At 40.0% G+C, this 24,910-nt stretch overlaps 1 protein-coding gene across 1 annotated transcript in view; it reads right to left on the bottom strand.

Moving 5' to 3' along the window:
* The window catches only part of LOC135201041 (serrate RNA effector molecule homolog), a 162,135-nt gene that overhangs the window by 17,219 nt on the left and 120,006 nt on the right, over positions 1-24,910 (bottom strand). Inside the window, 2 exon segments of the mRNA XM_064229888.1 lie at positions 22,795-22,947; positions 23,535-23,671. Of these exon segments, the coding sequence (XP_064085958.1) occupies positions 22,795-22,947; positions 23,535-23,671 (290 nt within the window).

Here is a 24,910-nt window from a genome sequence, read left to right as displayed (position 1 = left end):
TGTAGTATGATATAAATAAATGATTTACCTAATAAATAATTTTCAAATATTAGTACTAATATTAATACAAGAAACAACAATTCTCAGTCTTTGAGAAAGGAGGGCAGGGGAGTGAATGACTGTTTGATATATGTACTGGCAACTTTCAAGATAGGTAGTTAGAAGCATTTTTAGAGGTGTTTTAAGTATTTGCTGGGTTGTGAGTGTGTGCGCCTGGTACGCATCCCCAGTGAATGAATACAGGTAGGAGGGGATCCACTATATACATATGTGCAACTTATACCCTATTGACCCAATACAGTTCCATGTTCTCTCGTTTGTGCGTGTTTTGCATTTACATACGGTATACTACAGACTAAGAATATTCTGTGAAGTCTTCCACTAAAATGTTCTCTAAACGTTCTGTTTCTCTTAAGGCTTCTGGCAAAGAGCCTAAGTGTCAAGAGGCCCTTACAGTTAATGACATATGAGGAAAAAGTAGATATGATTATTATGATAACCCTCTTACGCCGACTGGACGTATTTTACGTCGACATTTTTTGTCTCCCGTGTGCCGACTGGACGTATTTTACGTCGACTTACAAAAGTTTTTTTTAAAATTCGCGGAAAAATACTTATAGGCCTACCAGCCTAAAACTTTTGAATCACGCGCCTTGGGGGATGCTGGGAGTTCACGGATCAAGGTGCTGTTTTGTTTACAATCATTACGCAGGCGCGCAAGAGCGAATTTCTTTCTTGCCGCACTAAAAAGTATCTGTGACACATCTCGGAAATTATTTCGTCACTGACATAATTTTTGTACCATTGTAAATTAACCGTTACATGAAGTATTATAGTATATGAAAATGTGCGCATTTTTATGTAGAATACAACAATAAAATACTCATGATTGTAGCTTTTAACAGTTTTGAGATATTTTCATATAAATAACGATAATTGCCAAAATTTCAACCTTTGGTCAACTTAGCCTCTACCGAAATGGTCGAAAAACGCAATTGTAAGCTAAAACGCTTATATTCTAGTAATATTCAATCATTTACCTTAATTTTGCAACTAATTGGAAGTCTCTAGCACAATATTCCGATTTATGGTGAATTTATGAAAAAACTTTTTCCTTACGTCCGCGCGGTAACTCTTCCGAAAAAAAATCATACATGCGATTGTGGTAATGTTTGCACCATTTTAAAATTAGCCGTTATATAAAGTTTTATATATGGAAATGTGCGCTATTTCATGCACAATACACCTAAAAACAACCCATGGTTGTAGTTTTTATCAGTTTTGAGATATTTTCATATAAATAACGATAATTGCCAAAATTTCAACCTTCGGTCAACTTTGACTCTACCGAAATGGTCGAAAAACGCAATTGTAAGCTAAAACGCTTATATTCTAGTAATATTCAAGCATTTACCTTCATTTTGCAACAAATTGGAAGTCTCTAGCACAATATTTCGATTTATGGTGAATTTATGAAAAAAATAACATTTTCTTTACGTCCGCACGGTAACTCTTCCGAAAAAATCATACGTGCGATTGTGGTAATGTTTGCACCATTTTAAATTAGCTGTTACATAAAGTTTTATATATGAAAATGTGCGCAATTTCATGTAGAATACAACAAAAAATAATTGAAGGTTGTAGCTTTTCTCATTTTTGAAATATTTGCATATAAATCACGATAAATAGAAAAAAACCACGTTCGGTCAACTTTGACTCTACCGAAATGGTCGAAAAACGCAATTGTAAGCTAAACTCTTACAGTCTAGTAATATTCAGTCATTTATCTTCATCTTGAAACAAATTCGAAGTCTCTAGCAAAATATTTAGATTTATGGTGAATTAAAAAAAAAAATCTTTCCTTCCCTCCGCGCGCGGATTCTCCGCCACAAATCTCCGAAATACGTACGTCCCATTCTCGGAATATTTGCTCAGTTTCATATTAGGCATTTCATAGAGTTTTATATATGAAAATGTGCGCACTTTCATGTACAATAAAACGAAAAATATTTGAAGGTTGTAGCTTTTCTTATTTCCGATATAATTGCATATAAAAAATATATATAAAAAATTCGACATTTGGTCAACTTTAACTCGTCAGATATGGTCGAAAACTGATATTGTAAGCTAATACTCTTACAGTATAGTAACATTCAATCATTTGTCTTCATTTTGAAAGAAATTGGAAGTCTCTAGGACAATATTTAGATTTATGGTGAATTTTTGAAAAAATATTTTACGTCCGCGCGTTACGAATTCATGCATAATTTTGTGATAATATTTTCTCTGTGTTGCTTTTATTGTTTTACAATGTGTTATATACCAAAATGATCGCAATTTAGTGTACATTACAACGAAAAAAAAGTAACTTGTTACCTTTAACCGTTTTGCGCACAGCGCGATTTGAATAAAATTATATATGAAATTTCGTTTTGGCGCTATTATATATCGCATTATTTATATAGAATAATGATAATTTTTTTCATTTCTGATGGTTGCATACTAAAGTTCAGGCAATGACAAAAAAAAAGGAGCCAAAAATGAACTCTTAATCTTGAAAACTAAGCGCACTGTGATTTTTTGAAAAAAATATTTTTTCCGCTTCGGCGCTCACTCCGAAACCCCTCCAGCACACGGGAGACAATTTTTTATTTACCGCTCCGGCGTAAGAGGGTTAAGAGAGGGCAAAAGTCATTGAGAAGTTGCAGCCCATTACGGAGTGACTGAAGTGCAGTTGCCTGCAATGAGAACAAGTATGAATAGGGTAAAATACTTGGAGAACTCGGTGCCCTCTGTACAACTGATCAGAAGAGTCAGGCAGATACATACAATGGTAAAGGCATGGGATAAGAATGAAGAAAGGGCCAGAAATTTAACCAATATTGTCAATGATCTCATGAATCCCTATCATAACATCTTTGTGAAAATGTACAAGTACTACCTCTACATGATGCAGCCTCACGAAACCGCTGATGAAGAGCCTCCTGAAGAAGACGCACCCAAAGAGGAGATGAAATGCCTCTACTTTGCTGTGCAGTCTATTTTCATTGTCATTTATTGGACTGCACAACTAATTCATGATCATCATCTATAATCAACATTCATCAACAGTGAATGCCTCTATGATTTAATATAATAATAATATTCAATGTCACATGTTAAACAGTAAACACAATATTGCTTTACGAAAAAATTGACATCCATGAATAGTGGGGACCGGCAAATATTTTTATAGATACATTCCACAGAAACACCAGTGAATAACTTTTAGATAGATTCCACAGAAAAATCCATGGATAGGCGAGTCCTTGAATCTCAAGAACACAAATATGGATTACTGTATTACCTTATATATCATTGGCATTTGAGAAAATTCCATATCAATGAAATCAGCTTTTATGTATAACAGCCCAGCTGAGAAAATGTAACCATTGAGTTATGGTTTGAGTTCACAGACACTTATCTTTTGGTGACCTTTCAGAAATTTTAATCATAGTAGTAATAACATTTAGGATAATGTAATGTTCATTTTTTACTAAAAATTCATTAACAATTCAGAGGTACATAACTTTTCAGAGCAATGCTGTCATAAGAACAATAATTAACATACACATCGTTGTTTGCGATTGGGGACAAAGCATACAGGTATTCTCCTACTTATTACGAGGTTAGGTTCTGAAAAACCCATCATATGTCGAAAAAATTGTATCTGGAATATAGTCTATGCTACACTAGGGTAATCAGTACCATCTTTACATATAGGGTTGTGTACCCTACACTACACAGTATACTTAATACATAAACGGCACAGTAATTATTAATTTCAGCTAATATGATATTGTTATGATACAATAAAGTTTGTTCATACTTACCTGGCAGATATATATATAGCTGTATTTTCTGAAGTCCGACAGAAATTCAAAAACTCCCGGCACACACAGTGGTCGGCCAGGTGGTTAATACCCATTCCCGCCGCTGGGAGGCGGGTATCAGGAACCATTCCCATTTTCTATTCATAATTTTTATTTCCACTGACCCCTGAGGGGAGGTGGGTGGGTACTTAATTATATATATCTGCCAGGTAAGTATGAACAAACTTTATTGTATCATAACAATATCATTTTGTTCATGAAACTTACCTGTCAGATATATATATAGCTGAATCCCACCATTGGAGGTGGGAAGGGACAGAATAGAAGGATTTTGGGAAACAAATGCATGCAGATGATTTACATCTTGGTTCCACTTGTTAGCATAGCTGGCTTCGTGGTTACTGCCACGTAAGTCTGCTTGTGCTACTAGAGTTGCCAGCGAGGTAGAGACCTATATAGCTGGTGCACTCCAGATGATCTGTCAACAGGGGCGAGACCACGACGTGACTAGACCTTATTGACCATACCATGAGGGCTAAGAAGTAAAATAAATATATATATAAATATATATATCACCACCTGACCAACCTAGCCAAAGTTCAGGTGTGTTAACTAAGGCTTAAGAGCTAAGAAGTCGCCGTTGTCGGCGACTCAACTACTAAATTAAGAGCTCTTCCTAACCATTTTCTACAGGATAGGATGAGTGGTACTTCTTGCCCCCAAGATTGTGTCTGCAGACACGTATGGCCGTAGCGAGCAGCAGATCTCATATGCCATCTTCACATCTCGCAGGGAGTGTGAAGTGAACACAGAGTTGCTTCGCTAAAACATGGTACTCAGGATGTTGCAGAGTGCCATGCTCTGTTGAAATGCTTCCGAAGCCGCGCCCTCACCTCGTGAGCATTCAGATCAAAAGATTTCAAATCTTTGTGCAAACACAATGAAGGAGCATTTTTGAAAGAACTCCTTAACACTAAAGCCAGGGTGTTCTTCGATATGGGCAAGTCTGGTCTTTTTCGGAACACTGCAGATTGCCCGAATGACTTCGACTTTCTTGAGTTTTATGTAGATAAAACTTGAGAGACCCGACAGGGCACAGGACTCTCTCTGGCTCCTGCCCACTAACTTGTGCTATCCTTGATTCCAAGCTCCTGGCCCAAGGACAAGACAGGTTTCCATTCTTAGGCCACAACAGAAGGCTTAGAGAGCACACCGCCTTGTGTTCTCTAAAGCCAAAACTTGTGACGATGGCTTAAAATCTCACTAACCCTCTTTGTTGTATCTAGGGTGGTTAGAAGAAGGCCTTCCTGATCACATGCAAGAAGTTAACAGGTAGGAGAGGTTCGAATGCTTTGACATCAAGAACTTCAGACTACGTCTAAGTTCCATATTGAAAGCTTCGATCTGGACATGCACAGTCAGTCCGTCTGTACTAAAGTCAGGTGACCGACCAGTTGACCAGTCAGACAAATCAAGGACAGCAAGGCTGTACCCTGAAGACCATAAGGCACTATTCTTCGCTGAAGGATGAGTGTCTGGACTGCCTGGGCGATTCAATCTATGCAAACCTTGGGGGGTGTATCAACGCAACCCAATGTCTTCAGCGAATCAACTCCTGACTCGAGCTTCTGGTGCCAGGAGAAACGAGCGAGGAGCAAAAAGGCGATTCAGTCCCGAAGGAAGAATGCCTGACAGTTCAACCTGGTCTCATGTTACACGATCATCGGGGGTGTATAAACGCAACCGACTTCGTCAACAAGAAACTCAGGGCTACTATATGTTGCCTGATCTCGCACGAGTGTCTGACTCCGAGAAAACAGGTGAGACAAAAAGTAGATGGTGAGCGAGTTTCGAGATTCCACAGAACTCAAAAATCGTGAAGGGCTTTGTTGTTTGACAGAAGCAAATCTCTGAGCCCAAAGGCCGTCAACAACATATTTGCGTATTCTTTAACAGTTGTGACTGCCAGCTTATCCCATTCTTCAAACGGAAAGGGAAGACGGTAATCTTATGCTGTCAACATCTTGATAGTCTGAACGTAGTCAGACTTAGAGCGGAGAGGTTATAGGTCCCTTTCGTGTTAAGAGTAGACCGACTCTCTCGGAAAAGGTCCTTGGAAAGTGAACTAGGAAGGACGTGACCTCTGTGAATCTAGGATCTTGAAGGCCAACATGGGGCGATCAGCGTCATTGTTGCTCCCTGTGACGTCATAAATCATCTTATTACATTTCCTAAGCGTTTGAAAAAAGGGGGAAAAAGAGACTAAACATCCATCCCCGTTCAATATCATAGGATGGCGTTTAATGGTACCACTCCCGGATCGAGAATAAGGGAGCAGAGAAGAAGAAGCCTCTTCGTCCTCAACATAGCGAAGAGATGAATGAAAGGACGTCCCTAAAGTCTCCACAACTCTCAACATACTTCTAAAGAAAGATTCCACTCGGAAGTCAGTAGTTGCTGCCGTCGATCGAGACGATTCGTACGGACTTTGCAATTCTGTAACGAACCTCTAGAGGATCGTTACATTCTACACCTGTTGTAGGCTCTTTCTCGTAAACCCGAACAGGGACCGAGAGAAGATACTTCCTAAGATATGAGAGAGCTGTGGAAGATCAGAGTTGATATGGACCACTGGTTCCAAAAACTCGTTTCGAGGACTGGAGGAACGACCGAATTGCTTCCACTTCTTTCAGATTATGATCCAGGACATCTGAAACCCTATCCAGATGTCCGGCACCTTCTTTCTATCACCTCAGGTGATACTTGACGTACTGAGAGATGTTCAGAATCATTCCTAGATCTTGAATAAAATTTCAGTTTCCCGGTAGGAAAAAACTGTAGAGGTCTGAATTGCAGTCTATTTACGGAAACAAACTTCTTTAGGAAGGAAATGGTCCCCAGCAAGCTCATCCATTCCCTCACACAGTATGTTTACTTCCCTAATAAGGCTGCGCTTTGCCTAAGCATGAGAGCATATAATAGTGCAATGTTACGGTAGACTCGTAGTCCTATACCGTGCGGTAACGAGCACCGAAAGGAGTAAGAGATATCTCTGTTGAACACAGTAAGGCAAAACGAATGCAATGTTTATTCATTCATGTAAGAAATCCCCTCAATCTTAGGCTAAAGTCCGTGATTGTAGGGCAGAGATACAGTTAGTCAGTCAATCCCGCAGGAGAGAGACGTAACCTACCGCGCATGACAGCGAACGAGCTGGTACTGGCTCGATTGGACTGGAGGACAGTGACAGCAGCAGCTTACGATTGTCGTCTCTTAACTTTAAGCCTGGGTTGCCAGCTACCCTATTCTACAAAGAAATAGGTCTGTTATTTTTGGGCAGAAAGAGACTCAAGCTGGTATACTTAAGCGAAACAGAAAATGCTAAATATATAGATGCGTTTGTGTCGTCATAACACTACCATACAACGGTAAAAGATAAATCGGACACTCCTCGAAGGCTACAGGGAGTAATGATTAAATGTCCTTAAACTAATAGACAATAGACCTCTCGGTTGCCATCCGAAGAGGTAACTACAGCAAGCGTATATGACTTGAACCAACCAGTAGTAAAATAACGCAAGGCAAAATATGATATTATATTACAATAAAGTTTGTTCATACTTACCTGGCAGACATATATATAGCTGAATTCGGAAACACAGCTACATACATATCTGACAGGCAAGTTTCATGAACAAAACTTAGAGAATCGAAGCAGACAGCTCAAGCTTCTTATGTTATTGGACATAAGCGTTCATTGACGTAGTCTACAAGTCTATTTCTTGTACGAGTCTGCGAATGATGAATGAGAGCTCTTCCGAATCTTGTCAATAAGAGCTTATCCGCTTACGCAATATAAAGTTAGAGATGTTTGTCAAAGAGAACTAACCCATTTACGGGACAGAGAGATATTTTGTCAATGAGGGGATACCCACTTACTTGACAAAACAATAGTGTATTGTCAATGGGGGAAAGTCACTAAATTGACAAAACGTAATCCAGGAAGTCGAGCATTTTATTTTTCCGATTCCCGTCTCAAACGAGGAAGGGGCAAGAATCCTGTTAAGAGACTGGGCTTACGGCAGGTAGAACGACGATGTTCAATTCGGCAGCGTAGTCCCGACTAGGAACTAACAAAATCTATCATCTGAAAAGCCCTTTCAGATGGGCTAAAAAGCTTGCAAAATTATCCTGGGAAGAGGAAGAAACTCTCCAACCAGCTTCCTCTCCCGTATCACAACTAATGCCTGCTAAAGCTTAAAATTTACTGGCAGTATGGCAAAGGAAGTCCTGTCTTGCGCTTTCCTGAAGAGCGTTCTTTTGATGAGTTCCTTTGCAAGAATCCTACTGAAAGTTGCCGAGAGTCCTGACGTGCAGGACATCGAGCTTTTACATAACCCGTAGGTGCCTTACCGCAAAGTCTTGACTGCGGTAGAGCAAAAGAAATCTTTCCTTAAGCTTTCCATAACTCCATCCAATCCTGGACTTTATGAAAAGCAATATTAACTGACAGAGACCACTAGAATTCACGAAACCCGTGGTCTTGCTGGGTTTCGAAAACGAAGTTGCCTTTTCACTAAAGCTTCCTCCGAAGCACTGCTTACTTCACATTCTTCGCAGGCGAGGTAGAAGGGATCACCGAAGGTAGGTAAAAAATCTTTAGGCCCAAATCAGCTTGAAGAGTTAAAAGAAACGTTCAGCAGGCGACACACCTGGCGTGCGCTGGTGCCTGGCACACGCTCGGCATCCACTGACTCGTGCTAGGCGTCCAATTGGCGCGCGCTTGGCGTGCATTCGCGTGCGCTTAGCATGCATCCGCGTGCGCTTAGCGTGCACCCGCGCACGCCTGGCGTCCATCCGAACGTCCCGTTCAAGCAGTGTCAAAAGAAGCGTGCAGAAAAGCGTCACGCTCCTGACAGGCGTCAATGCAAGCGAGAGAAACTGCCTTCAGGGAAGAGCGAGATCTCGGAGAGAAAACCGACTGCACGAAGCAGTCTCAGGTGAAGGGTTGATCGTGTGAGAATACGAGGGGCGAGGGAACGCCTTCTTATTCTCACAGCAACAAAGCTAGGACGTCTGCGCTTAAAAGCGTCCTGCTACTATGACTTGCTTTCCCTTTTCTCGGTGGAAAGACGTACACGAGTTCAGGCGACGTTCGCCTTCTTACTTCTCACTGCAACGCATGACGAGAGAGAGAGAGGGAGGACGTGAAGCGTCCTCTTCTATAAAGCTTCTATTTAGAGGGCGCGAGTCCTTCCGAAAGCTCCAAACCCTGCGCAGGGAGGACGCTTCGGAGGACGAGAAGCAATCCTTCAGGATTAGTGCACGTGCACGCACTTTGGCAGCCTGGGAGTATCTTCAGGTCTGCCGAAGGCATGTCAGATCGGTGGGGGTTCCTCGTAACCCTCCTTTGGCTTTCGACATGCTCTCTCCCTGTTCCTGGGAATCAAGCAGAGGTCCCGGCCTAGAGGCGAAATAAGGCCGATCTGACGCACCCTCCACTACACAAGGGGCACTGTCACTGCACTTAGCCACTTCACTTTTGCTCTCCAAAGCCAGCACTTTCGATTCTAAGTTACGAATCGATAGAGTATCAGAGGAAAGGGCAATACCCTCTACAGAAACTGTTTAGGGCCCAAAGGCAACAATACAGGGATAGGAGTAACAACTACAGAAGTAGCACTCTTCACCACAATGATAGGAGAGCGAGCACCTTAGATTCCAAGATACAGATGGAATCTATAACGTAAAGGGCATTACCTCACGAGACATATTTATAGCCCGTAGGCCATACTACAGGGTTAGGTAAAATAAAGTCTACAGGTAGGTTAGCCTACCCTGACTTTTGTTTACTGATTAATTGTGTACATACGAATCATACGTCTTCCTTACGGAATTAGACAAAGTCTCACACTCCTTAAATGACAAATCTCAACAAAGAAGCAAGACCCATAGCCCTCGTGCACATCAAGTGCGGAACTACCGAAGCTTTCGGTAGCCACACCCTATCTTAGCAGACAACACCCTCTGAAACTAGCCTAACTAGATTCAGATATACAAAAATGAATCAAATTCAAATCAATTTAAGATAGCATATGCCTAGCCACAAATCCAAGTAAATAAATCAAAAGACAATTAGGATATTTAGCGGCAATGAAGTTTCCAAAATCCTAAGACGGAGGTACTGAAAACAGGTGTTTCCAGCACCAGCGACAGAAAAATTATGAATAGAAAATGGGAATGGTTCCTGATACCCGCCTCCCAGCGGCGGGAATGGGTACTAACCACCTGGCCGACCACTGTGTGTGCCGGGAGTTTTTGAATTTCTGTCGGACTTCAGAAAATACAGCTATATATATATCTGACAGGTAAGTTTCATGAACAAATCTCTAGGTTCAATGCATATTGGCTCATGATAATTCAGTACTAAGAGAATTGAATAACTAACAAGTTAGCCTAGCGTATACGATGATAGATACCACGGTAAATCGGACTCATATTTGGACCGATATCAGCATAATTGAGCGATACCTATCAGGCTGCTGATGCCTACATATAATCATGCAATAAAAACATAACGGATATGCATCTTCTCTGATTCTTTTAAAAATTACACATTACTCTATCCTATCATATTGTATGTATTCTCATATTACGTATTGTATCATGAAATACTAACAAAGCGGTCAATGTTTTGGGTTTGGAAATTAGCTGATGGCCAATACGAGTTATTTCGTTGTATTTAACTCAATTCGGAGCCAACTGTTTTGCTTCTAATTAGCATAAAAGAATATCTGGATACTTTACTTATATGAGACAAGATCATCTTTTCTTATAAGACATGTTACTTTTAAGACGAAATATGAATTTAATATGTTTTGTTGGGAACTAAATTATTTTTTTCTTTAACAGATTGCTTTGTGGGCATGTTTATTGTGCAAGGAAAATTATGTGATTCCGTTTGTTATTTTAACTTGATTTCTTCGTAGTACGAGCTTTACCATTACATTATTTATCTTTCATTGGCGTGAAAACTGCAGTAAATTGTATTCTTTCAAGACCTGAAGTTTTGATTAGAATGATTTTCTCTTAACTTTATCTACGTTTGTGTTTGATCGCATAAGTTTACGGGAGTTTTATCTTTGTTACCAATGCACAATAACAGTCATTAGCAGCTCAAAAAGTGCTCTCAGCTTAAGCTACAACTTTGTTTAAATTTAACAGTATGTTTCCTGTGGTAATTGTTAACTATTGTACAATGGTTGAAATGCAAGCCAAATGGTTGTTGTTATCCAATTCGGTTGTACTTAGCAAAACGTTAAAACAAAACTTCCATAATTCTTTTTTGCCGTTTTTTTAAACTTAAATTTAACTAGAAGATGGGATAAAGTTAGGCTATTGTATTTGGTCTGACTCTGGCTGCACCCGTTACGAGCAAAATTTAAAAATATTTTCAAAATATTGTCGTATCAGTATTAATTGCTAACCCCATCGTAAAATCGGATTATTGTAATACTAATTAATTTAACTCGAACACTACCTGTAAATGTAATAAAACCCTTTTTACCTTATATATTATTGGCATATATTCATAACAAATAGCCTATTCAAGGAGTAATTCCATATCACAGAAATTAACTTTCATCTATGCGAAATCAGCCAGCTGACAAAATGTAAACATCGAATTACAGCAGCGCTCACAGCAATGTTATCTATCTTTTGATATCCATTCAAAATTTTAATGGTAGTGTATTATGGTAGTAATAATATTTAAGATTATGTAATATACATACAACTGTTTAGAACAAGTCAGTCATACGAACAACAATTATGTATGATAATTATCATACATAAGAGTAACCTCTTTGCTTCTATCTCTTCATCACATCTTCTAGTTAAGTAAGATAAAGTAGAAGTGAATGAATCAAAGTGTCATTGGTATACACTATACTTTTGCGTAAATGTGTACAGCAACAGAGAACCAAATGAAAAACAGCAATTTTGTTATGAATAACCGAATCAGATAACATCAGCCTTTTTGCTTGCATTTCAACCATCAAACAATAGTATACATTTACAGTATTAATGTTATAAATGACGTTAGGCAAAACAGAGCTGATATATTTCTACATTTAAATACTGTATAGTACCCTCATTGACTATGGAGAAAAGATCGGCAAGGAAAATACTGCTAAATTTATGCTGCAAAATGTAGCTGAAGCTGAGAAAACAATATTCAAACTTCTAATGACTATAAATTATTGTGCACTGGCAATATGGATGAAACTCCCCTAAACTTGGGTGTGCCATCAAACTAGACAGTAAATAAAATTGGCGAGAAAAATATTTTCTTCAAAACTGCTGTTTTAATGTGTATGGCAAATGGGACGAAACTTTCCCATGGTTATCTTTAAACGGAAATTGATGACTAAACAAAAATTCTCGAATGGCATTGTTGTCCGTGTCCATGAAAACATAAACAATGAAAATGGCACATGATTGCTATGTTTGTATTATATGAAACAACAATAATAAATGAGAACACTGTCCATACAATATTATTGGATACTGTGCAGTAATGCAAAAAATTTTAAAAGATCCATGGAAAATTTGCATATTAGCTTTTTTATTTTATATTCAGATACTAATACTATGTGAATATTACATACGTTCATTTTAATTGTGTATGATGCAACCTCCTTCAAATTAGCTTCAAGATAAGTCTTCAAAATGCGAGTATATGTGGTAACCAAAATAACCTATGCATAAATGGTTTTGTACTTTATCAGTAGTCTTGTACAGTGGACCCCCCGTATTCGCGTTCTCCGGATTCGCGGATTTCTCTTGGGAACGTTTCCCCGCAAAATGTGGAAAATTTGCATATTCGCGGTATTTTCCTATAAGAAATATCCACAAATTCCTTTTTTTTTTTTTTGTCAATTTTATCATAAAATGCACTTTTTGTAATAAAACTATTAAGAAAACCAAGTCTAAAAATTTGTAGTGGGTTTTCTTGAGTTTTAACTAACAAAATAGGCTGTTTTCAGCATTTTTATAGGGGTTCCAACTATTCACGGGGGGTGGGGGGTCTGGTACGCATCCCCGCAATTATGGGGGGACCACTGTACTAAGATATGAGAAAAATTCATTAAAATTTTCCATGATTTTTACTTTGTCTTATCTAAAGGTAGTCTTATACACGGAAACATGGCATTTTTTTTTTTTTTTTTTTTATCAAATTGCATTTTTCATAGCTAACAAACCTGAGGTCTTAATAATAGGATAGGATATTTTCCAAGCGCCAGCTGGTAACTGGTTAAAAACAATCAAAAGATTGTAAGCATGGAATCTGTGAGATTTGGCAATTCCTGCATGTACAAGGTGATAGCTGGTCATGATGTTTCAGTCTTTTCCCAACTCAGGAACTATAATAGAGAGGGGTGGCTAGAGGTGGGCAGTAAACGTTAAGACCTCAGGTTTGTTAGCCATGAAAAATACAAATTAATTGAAAAATGTCATTTGTTCGTATGCGGAACAAACCTTTGGTCTTAACAATAGGATAGACTTATACTTGGTGGGAGGTACAAGTATTCTAAACCAGCTGGGAGTTAAGCCACCTGACCACCTCTCTTAGAAGAAAGAGATAAGGTGGTCTCATGCCCGTGAGCATATAGATAAACAGATATCTAACAACTCAGTAATCTGGGTTGAAGTACAATGATATATGAGCAGATTCATTGCAACCAGGAAACCAAAGAAAATTCTGACTTTTCAAGTAACAAACTGTATACTCACAGGGGTTTGTTACCACTCCTCAATCCCCCTTGATGTAGAGAGAAGAGTATTTGCTACTGAATAGAGGGTTTGATATTTCCAAGATCATAAAACACACCAACTTTCAGTATGCCTGCCTTACTCAGCTGTATCAGACCAGTCCAGCATATGATGTGTCTATTCCTAAGCCTGCCCATAAGAAGAAGAAGAAGAAGAAGAAGAAGAAGAAGAAGAAGAAGAAGAAGAAGGAAGAAGAAGAAGAAGAAGAAGAAGAAGAAGACGAAGAAGAAAGAAGAAAGAAGAAGAAGGAAGAAGAAGAAAAAAAAAAAAAGAAAGAAAGATAAGAAAGAAGAAAGAAGCGAATAAAAAAAAAAAGAAAGAAAGCAAGAAAGATAAGAAAGCAGAAGAAGAAGAAAGAAGAAAGAAGAAGAAGAAAAAAAAAAAAGAAAGAAAGAGACCAGCTAACTTACTCATTCTCTCTTCCACACAATCATCATAGGTAAGATACAAAATACCCTATTAGGGGTAATGGATGAATTACACAACTTGTTGGGCAGCCACCACAGGACCTATGGAAAACATGTCCAAAGATCTGTGAACAACATCTTTCGGGTAAAAAGAAGTGAAAGTGGAATGGTGCAACCAGGAACAAGCGCTGAAAATTCTATAAACAGCAAACTTTTCTTAAACGCCAGAGTAGAACTTATACCTCTGACGTCATGTACTCTAGCCTACAAAGATTCAGCAAGAGAACCATCAGGCGAGGAATAAGCCTGCTTAATTGCCTTACGTATCTAGAATGAAAAAGTCTCTTGGAAACCTCTTTCCTAGAACGACCAGCGCTGACAAAAAGTCTACAACATCTAGGTCTTAAATGACAAGCCCTTTTAAGCCATGCTACCTTTTAAGGTAGCATCTTAGGGCTCTGACTGGATAAAGAAAGAGCTCCTGTGGGTCATTGTCCATAGTCATTTAATGATGGAATGGAAAACAAGGCAAATCTGTCATATAGAGGGATTTTGGGTCTTGGCCACAAATTCTGGGACAAACTGGAAGGTCACTGACCCCCAACCCCTGGTATGTTTCACATCATAACTTAGGCCATGAAGCTCCCCCACTCTCTTCGAAGCAGCCAAGGAAAATAGGAAAACTGTCTTTAGCGTCAGATCTCTGTCAGACGAACAACGCAAGGGCTCGAATGGAGCTCGAGTGAGGCTTCTCAGGACAAGTGAAACATTACATGCAGGAAGCTTGAGTTCCCTTGGAGAACAGGTTTTGTTAGAAACCTCTGAACAACAAAGAAATCTCCCAAGATGAAGAGATGTCAACCCTAGTGCTGCTCTGTAGCCTCCAACAGCAGAGAGAGAAACCTTTCTCATCCCTGAGGAAGATAAAAAAAAAATCTGCTATCCGCTGAACAGAGGATTAGAGTGGAGAGAAACCCCGTCGACAACACCAATCACAGTAGACTGGCCATTTCCCCTGGTAAACTGCTGAAGAAGATTTTCTGAGGTAACTGGACATATGTCCCGCTGCCTCCTGAGAAAATCCCCATGCTTGGAGGAGATACTTGATAGTCTCCATCCGTGAAGAGACGGATTCTACTTACTGGTGAAATCTTTCAACAAGAGGTCGATAAAGAAGTTGTCGCCACAGAGGAATCTCTCTTGGAACCTCTGCCAGAGGAGACAGAAGGTCCAGGAACCACTCTGCTTGAGGCCACAGAGGTATAAACCTCAAGATTGTCCCAAGGGTGTTGGAAGGCATCCTCTGCTAGAGCAAGAGGAGCTGGGACCCCTGAACAGTAAACCTCCAGTTTTCTGTTGAATCGAGTTGAGTAGAGGTCTAGTATAGGCCTTCCCCAAACTCTAAAAAGCCTGTCTGCCATGACCAGATGCAAAGACCACTTCGTGCCCAGGATCTGGTTCTGATGACTCAGTCTGTTGGCTACCACATTAAATGTACCTGGCAGAGAGCTCCACCCAGTCGATTGCCCATTGGTGTAATTCCACTGTCAAGGAATGCAGGAAATGAGACACCAGGCCCCCCGTTCATATGAGCAACCACCGTGGTGTCGTTGGACATCAGAACTACCAAATGACCTTCCACTTTCTCCCAAAACTTCTTCAGCCCAAGGAAAGCTGCCTTCAGTTCCAAAAAATGATGTGAAGCAGCTTATCGTCCGTACTCCAAACACCTGACGCAAGGTGGTCTCCCAAATGAGCTCCCCAACCCGAGATGGAGGCACCTGAAAAGAGAAGGAAGTCAGGAGGGGGAGAACATAGAGGGATTCCCACCAAAACATTCTGGTTGTCCAACTACCAACAAAGGTCTTGCCTCACTTCCTTGGACAGAGGGACTCTCTGTAGAGGATAATCTCCTGCCGGGGAACAGAAGTCTTTCAGTCTCCATTGCAGAGACTGAAGATGAAGACACCCATGAGGGACCAGCTTCTCAGTGAAGCCAAATCCCCAGGAGGACTTGCCACTGGTGTGCTGTCTATTCGGGTTGAGACAACAACTGTGCTACTAACCGCAAACTTGTCTAACCTCTGGTCCGACGTAAAAACCTCACGCTTCTGTATCTATAACCATACCTAGGTAAAGAGCTTTCTGGCTGGGAACCTGGTTCAACTTCTCTAGGTTGATCATTATGCCCAGCTCCTGACAAAACAGAAGACTATCTCTTTCCTGAAGCAGTTTCTCCCAGTCGTTGAGGTACTTAACAGGTGAATCCCTTGGGCATGAGCCCATTTTGATACGAGAGCAAAGACCCTTGTGAACACCTGCAGGGACATGGTCAACCTGAAGCACAGGACCTTGAACTGAAAGATCTGCTCTACCAGAGTGAAGTGAAGAAGCTTTCTGGATCAAGGGTGAATAGGGATCTGAAAGTAAGCATCATTTTAGTCTATCGACAGCAAGAAGTCGTCGTCCCTTTCCTGACAACACGATTCAAAGTGGAAAACACGATTCAAAGTGGAAAGGTAGATTACTGGTTTCCAGTTGCCTGTTGCTTTCGGTACCAGGAAAATCTGACTGTAAAACCATGGAGATGGATGCTTTACTACTTCTATCACACCCTTGTTCAGCATTTTAACACTTCCTCCTGAAGAGCCATGAACTTCTGAGAGTTGTGAGAGCAAGTCCAATTGAGAAGGGGTCTGTCTGAGAGGGGGAGAAAAGTTGAATGGTAGTAGATATCCCACCTGTACGTCTACTACCCATTTCTCCGCTCCATACTTTTGCCACTTGGCCCACTGGCCAGCCTGGCATCCCCCCTACCAGTGGCAACAGAAAGGAAGAAGCGCCCACTCTATCGATGACCCTCTCTGCCCCTTCGCCAAGCACCCCTACCAGGCTTGCAGGGGCGTGGTTGAAAGGGGCGTTGTTGAACTGTACTATGGAATAGTACTTCCTAGGCTGCACAAGAGGAGGGGGAAGAAACTAAAATGACCTACTAGAACGCAGATATCCATCTCAGTCCGACGCCAAAGCGTTCACACGTTGTAGGATGGACCAAGCGTGACCCGACAAGGGGAGCTCAAAAGAAGTTCTAGGGTCCAATTTAGCACCCAGCAAGGACTCTATACCCATTGGGGTGATAGAAGATAGAGTTTGTGCCTTATTTTTGAGATTGTCGAGATCATGAATGAGATCAACAACCTCTGCAAATGAGGACATAAACTCTTGTTTATCTCCTTCCTCTTGGTCCAGCACAGGTGACTGATGACATGAAGATGGTTTGGCAGTATCCTCCTCATGTAAAATTGCTGAAAAAGCTTCCCCTGGAAGCCCAACATTCTTGATGACATTGGTTGGCGTGTAAGGTCTAAAACCGGAAGATACTGAAACTAAAGGCTCGCAGAACTCATCTCGCAGCAACACTTGTACACGATCCCAGTGTACTGGCTCGTGAGAGGCACCCCGTACATGATCACAAAAAGGATCACGTACACATACATCAGGTGAAACACGTACACGGTCGCGGGAGGAAGCACATATATGATTGCATGACGATTCGAGTACACAGCCTTGAGAACCGAGCACGATCCTGAGACAAGGAACGTGGCTGACGAGAGCTAACTGAAAGAGATGGACTTTTAAGGCTAAGGTCTCTTCCACTGACCAATGAAGCCTCGCGTCTTCGACCCTCAGACTCAGTCTTGCCAATCGCAGAATCCTTAGACGAAGCTTGAGCGACCTTCACATCTGCAGTCTGACCTTTTAATTGGCACTTTATCGTCATCCTTGCGCCGACAAACTGGTACAGGAACAGATGAAGGAAGGGGGGTCAATCATGACCTCACCAACAAGTACCATGTTCACGAACAGAAGATGTCGCCACACTCTTAATGCTCCCCACACTCACATGTACGTGAGAGGGAGAAATATGGCTGTAAAGGGAAGACGAAGATACATAACTTTCATGATGTATGGGTGATACACAGACATGTATCCAGAGGAGGATGCCTTCTTTCCACTATTTCCACTGCCAACCTCATGAACGCAAATGTGCGAGGATGAAACACGACTTTGTGCTACAAGAAACACTTCTCTCATTTGCACAAACACGAGCATGCATTGGAGAGACAGTCATGTAGGGAAGAAGGCGATGCACTCCTTTCACTTGAAGATGATGACACCACAAAGTCCTTTATCCTCCAACGTCTGACACGACGGAGGGGGGATGGCGTAGGTATAGAAGGGGGAGGAGTGAAACTCCTCTCTCTACGCAGTCTCTTACTAGCTGGAGTAGGAGACAAGACCTTCCGTTTCCTAATCTTCTTCTTCATAGACCCAGCATAAATCCTCTCTTGCAAAACAGAGTCCAGTCTCTTGTAGACTGCTTAGACTGATGCCTTGGACGGCTTAGTGAGAGCAGGCAATGACATCATATTGGGAAGTGGTGATGTCACAGCTGGGAGATGAAAGGCCACCACATCTGATGTCATAGGCTGAGAGGACACTGGGAGTGACTTCACAACACCTCTAAGACAGGAGCTGGTCGATGGCCTCAGTGGTAGAGCGATGCAATGCGACCCAGGGAGCGTCAATGATGACGATGGGGCTCCGCAAGGCGGCAGCATGTGAGATCTAACGAAGAGTAGTCCAAGGGGAGGTGGGACTGCTATATGGGCAGGGGGGGATATGCTCCTCTAAGAAATGCAACAGCAGTCCATCCAAGGAAGATGAACCCCATAGTCCCAACGATGCCCAAACAGCCGCCATATTGGATGACTCCGAATCCGAAAACAAGGCATTAGATGGCATAGCCTCCTCCCTCTCGGGTATAAAGTGAGAACCCGAGGGAGAGGGGGTTACATTGCACATAACAATCCTGTGGAACTCCCGATACTTCCATCGACGAATCAATGGAAGAAAAGGAATGAGACAGGGGAACATTCGCACTAGTCACTGGGAGAGTGATCACAGGAGAGGGAGAAGCTGAATCATCATCCGTGTAGAAGAAAACCCCTCTCAAGAGGGAAGAGTCGAAACTCTACAATGTTCCCTCTTCTTGTAAAACTCTCTCCACTGCAACTTAGGCCAGGCATGACATTCCTGACAAGAATTAGTTATTGTACAATAATTAGCATGGCACCTACTGCACGTCGTATGTGGGTCTGTGACAACAGCAGCTAAAAACCTTGAGCAGGGAAATCCATGAATGCTCGGGCACATGCGTTTACGAAGCCATGAGACTCGGTAGAATCCATAACACTGGTCAACAGCCAATTTTCATCAAGGATTTTATGAGGTATTTCACAAGTAGTTTTGTCCGCTGATTTCAAAAATGCAATTGGTTTCCTTCTATCAGGCACAGTTTTTCTGATGAGTTAAGAGGCATATAACTCCGATCAGCAGCATCGCTACACGTAAACGTCTTGTACAGGTAAATTCTGATTGGTATATATTTCATAACCAATTGTGTACATTATGTAAGTTTGTTTTTCATTATGATTTTAAATGGTGGAGTCAAGCATTTTTCACAAAATATTTCATCAATCATCTTCAGTACCTTCAAAACCTAATTTCGTGATTGCAAATCACGAACCACAGAAATTTGCTCAAGGAGAGTAGAATGATTTGGTAGAGACTTGTCATTGTCGAAGGATAAAGCTGAACTATTGGCATCTCGTCTACAAATGTCTGCTTAAGAAAGACGTTTGTATTACTCATTTCAGAAAGAGAAATGGGAATCTGACTTCTTACTTCTCTGTTGATGGACAGCTTTTTTCAATAATAACATTGAAGAGTTATTTCGCAGTTTGTTTCAAGAACATGTTCCATCTGAATGGCGCTTATTTATTGATTCACCAAAGAGAAGTCTCAAGGCAGTACTACTACTACGCAACAGCAATAAGAAACCATCCATTCCCATAGGACATTCAGTACACACACAGTGTTACGAGAACATGCAGGTACTCCTCAATACCGTAAAGTACACAAACTACAGGTGGAAAATATGTGGAAACTTGAAAGTGATTTGTATGTTGATGGAATGCAATCAGGATTCACGAAGTATTGTTGCTTTTTATGCCTACGGGAGAGTCGTGCAACTGCCAAGCACTATGTGCAATCAAAATGGTCCCTGCGAAAATCACATGAACTGGGAGTTTCTAGCTTACAGAGTAAGCACCTTGTAAATCCAGAAAATGCTCTCCTACCCCCTCTTCACATAAGGCCTACTTTCTCACAACACTGGATGAGACTAAGCTTAAAGCCTGGGAGTCTTTCAAATGGCTCTGTGGAAATTTGCTAAGCAACAAGAGATCTCGAGTTAGAAATAGGGTGAAATGTCTTCTAGACTCGTATGCTGCAATAGGCTGTCGGATGTCACTGGAAGTCCATTTCCTTGATTCACATCTGGACTTATTCACAGAGAACCTTAGAGCAGTGTCTGATGAGCAAAGGGAACACTTTCAAGATATTGCATCAATGGAACAATGATATCAAGGATTTTGGAATGCAGGGATGTTATAGAGGTGAACCTGTACGTTAAAACAACAAGTATCAGTAACATTAAAATGTGACCTAATATAGACAAACGGACTTTAGATCCGTAATCAGCATAAAAAATCAACACAGGAAAGTCAGTTTGCAACGATGATGATGATGATGATTGTACAAGCTCTCTAAAAGAAAAGAAAAAACATGCACAAATTAAAGTGATAGCATCTTACTCTCCAAGGCGGTAAGAAAAGACTGAATGCGTCACAAGGTAGTGAGCGGTCTCTGATCAGCTATCACCTCGTACGCACAGGAGTTGTCAAATTTCACAGATTCCTTGCTTACAATCTTTGATTGTTTTGAACTAGTTACCAGCTGGCATTTGGAAAATATCCTATCCTATTGTTAAGACCAAAGGGTTGATTTGCATATGAACAAATACGGTATATGGAAAGACGAGATGGTAAGGAAGATGAGAGACCTGAGAAACCAATCTTTGCTTTTGCTTAAGCTATTTCAGGTTCCTGAGAGTTTAAGATCATTGGTGGAAGGTAACTTCTCAACCCTAATCAAACTACTTGCATTGCTAAAACCATCCTAAAGGCACTCAAATTCTTCAATGAGGTATCTCAAAAGAATGTGAAGCTTGGGTTCTACACTTCCAATGAAAGACTGCACATATGAATTGGTCTGCCTACCTTTCTAGCATCTTGAAAACTCATCTGCACTCCTTAGCAGTAATATAAGTCAAGTAGTTGTTTGAATAATAAACTAAATCGGTGTAAGTACACAAAATCACATGATAACTTACCTTACAACTTACTTGGTGACACACGAAACAAGTCACACGCAAAATTATATCACAAAAGGATAAACTAATGAATCATCTTTAGCTACCTTGTTACACAACACAGCAACACTAATGACACAAAGCAATAACACTGACAGAATTTTCTGCTAAAAGTGAATAGAGGGAGCCTTAGGTGCACAAGAACTTGTGCCGTCACCAGGGTGAGTGGAAAGAAAGGACCACAGGAACAGATCCATTCACAACACAGTCCTAGCACTGCCAAACTCAAGGCTGCATGACTGGGTGTCTACAGTAAGGTTATACATGAATGAGGGCAATGTCCCTTCAACTGCAGGGGAAATACTTGAAAACAAGCAAGCACTGAGGGATGGTACTCTTGAATCGAAAGGGAAGTTTGTGATGTAGTCAGAAAGTGAGGCTACATACTGGAGCGCGAGTGAAAGACAGAGAAGGAGAATGAACAGTCTCACCCTGTCTCTTTTACTATTCCCATTAACATCTTCCTTAGCAGATTCATGTTTTTGTTGCTTCCTTAACCTATCAGTCTCCTCTTCTCAAGAACATTAACTAAAGCGAAGAAATTTCCATTCTAAGTCTTGCAAACACATCTCTTGTTAATACTCCAGTAGATACCTCTACACTGAGCAAACAAGTCATGTCAAGCTTGCTATTACTAGGATCCATAATAATTGAAAACAAAATAAAATCCAAGACAAACCAAAAAAGAAAGCATCAGAAACACAGAAATCCAGATCCACCAACTGATTATATAGTGGACATGAGAATACTATTTGCCAGCTGGTGTTTGTACCTGTCTGTCCCCAGGTAGAGGTTGGGGGAAGCAGACAGATACAGGCATTGCATACTTATAAGTACCTAGGATACCTTTAAATTTTGCTAAATGTTATACCTTCACAGGGTGGAACTAAACCTATAAATAGTACTGGAGCAGTAAGTTTCTTTTAAAAAACTGAATATAATAGATTTCACTGCAATATATTGTAATTCTTTTTTCAAGGCAAAAATAACTTACTAATTGCAGGCTGTCTATGCTAATCAGCACCACATGTATACACTGACAAAATTTTAAAGCAAATATTAGGAGCAGTTTAAAAATGTCAACAGTCTTGAATTATACTGCATTCTTTCTAAAAATTCTAAATGAAAATACAGGTTATTATTTTTGAAATTCTAATTTGCTAAGCATAACTATTTATATAACTACTGTGTTCATGTACTAGGCAAAAAAACTTTGTGGCTACTAACAATTTTTTTTCTTTTTATTCCAAAGACAATCCTACAAAACTGGACATCACAGTCCTTACAAACTGAAGTGGCAGCATACTCCCAAGCATAACAAATAAAGAAAGAGGCTTAAACTTACCTTGACCGGTAAGTAACCCTTGGTCGCTGGTATGGCTCTCTGGAATACGGATCTGTTCTGCCACCGTAGTAATCCTTTGGGTAATTGCTACCATAGGCATAACCATGTGGTGCTGGATACTGTCTTCCATAAGCAGCTCCATATCCACCATATCTAAAGTTGAAATAAACAAAAACGTTTTTATGGCTGAATTTTCTTCCCATACACTATTCACCTACACTGTTGCTGTATTTTGTGACAGAAGGTGTGTACGATGATAATACAGAATACTACTTAAGGACACAGATGTGACGATAATACAAGAAACATAAGCCTCATGCTTAATAGAAAACACTGTATAGATCTATCTTAATGTGTTCCAATGTTACTGCTTAAAAATTTAATAATGGGATAAACTGAAAATGTAAAGAATCCAACAAAATTTCTTTCTAGAATTTGTTTCCAATATACATACATTGCATATTGGAAGCTGGACAGTAGACAAATATGTTGAATTTCAACTGTTCTGCATTATCATATACATTCAAAATATCAGTGCATTCCTAAAAGGACTTAAATCAAAAATAAAAATGAAAGAATTATTCCTATATATAATTATTTAGGATACTTGAATTACACTCATTCAATCAAGATTAAACATGAATTCTTTACCATTGCATATTTATTGCAATATGAGATATATAAATCCTTTGCTTCATGACAAACATAAAAAATGCATACAATTATCTGAATTTTCTTACCCTGGTGCTGCTTGGGGGTAGGTTGCAACATATGGGTCTGGTCTGTCATCTTTCCTACTACCACCATGCTTATTTCCAGGGTACTCTGGTAGTTGAGGTCGTTTAGGGTCTCGTAAATAGTTGTTAAAGTAATCAACCTGAAGAAAAAATTACTTACTAAAAATCCTAAAGGGAGCAATGATAACTGCCAAAAGGTAAGAATATTATTAATGCATATTTTAACCAAACCAATGCAGTGGGGGAAAGCTATGAGGAGAAATGTTCAGAAATTTTATTTCCCTTTCCTTTTTCAACTATCATTATTGGAATTAAAACATTTTAGAACCATATCAATTGTTGGAAGATGAATTGCATGATACTGTGATGGTCACACCCAAATACATAAAAGTAACGCAAGAGAAAAATAAAAATGTAACTTTTACAAAGCCTGAGAATTTTATGCCTTCAAGTTCTCAAAGCACTTAGATTTCTACAATTAATGGGGAACCTGGGACTGAATAAATGTTTTCCAGCTATGGTTAAACTACACTTCATTAGGATGGACATATTTGCAGTTTCCACCCTACTTGCAAACATTCAGAGATACAAACAAACAAATTCAAATTTTAAATTTTCCTCCGTGAGAATGCCTATCCAACTAGTAAGAATATATGCAAAAACATATTCTTCTTACAATCTCGAGAATACAAGTACTACTTGTCCATATTAAAAAAATATTTCCACTTATTTCTTATCTTCCAAATTAAACTTGTTCTTTGATAAATTCCCATTTTCTATATTTCCTCTCTCCTAGGGAATGTTTAGTATGTATTCTTGTCAATAGATGGGCAGTGTGCATTGTTTACTTGTGAACTTCCAATGACAGACACTAGTCCTGTGAAATTCTCTCCAAGTTCATAACTTGCAATGCATGGAAAAAATACTAAACTTTCAATGTTACATGAATTTAAGTTTCATTTTCTTCTCTACCTTTTGAGCATCAAAAGTATTTCTTTAATCAAAAGTATTTCTTTATAATACTGTATGATTTAAAAAGTGAAAATAGTATGGCCCATGACTCTCAAACTAACCCAGGGAAAAAAAAAAAATTAATAAAAAACCAACTTATGAAAAATTCAAGTTACAAATGGCCATCTGGAATGTATCTCATTCATAAGTCAGGAAGTCTTTAGATCAAAGCCAAAGCACTGGGCTAAGAGGCATTCAGTGCCACAAAGATGGGTTCGTGTTACCATATACTACAGGCAGTCAATGGTTATTGGTGGTATCGGTTATTGGCGTTGCAGTTTTATGCCACTTGTCTAGCACTGAAAATCTTCAGTTTTCGGCACCGAAATGTGCAGATTTCTGGTTACTGGCGCTGATAATAGTGTACT

This window comes from Macrobrachium nipponense, chromosome 27, assembly GCF_015104395.2.
Source record: "Macrobrachium nipponense isolate FS-2020 chromosome 27, ASM1510439v2, whole genome shotgun sequence".
Taxonomy (NCBI): domain Eukaryota; kingdom Metazoa; phylum Arthropoda; class Malacostraca; order Decapoda; family Palaemonidae; genus Macrobrachium; species Macrobrachium nipponense.
This window is presented reverse-complemented; position numbering and strand designations above follow the sequence as displayed.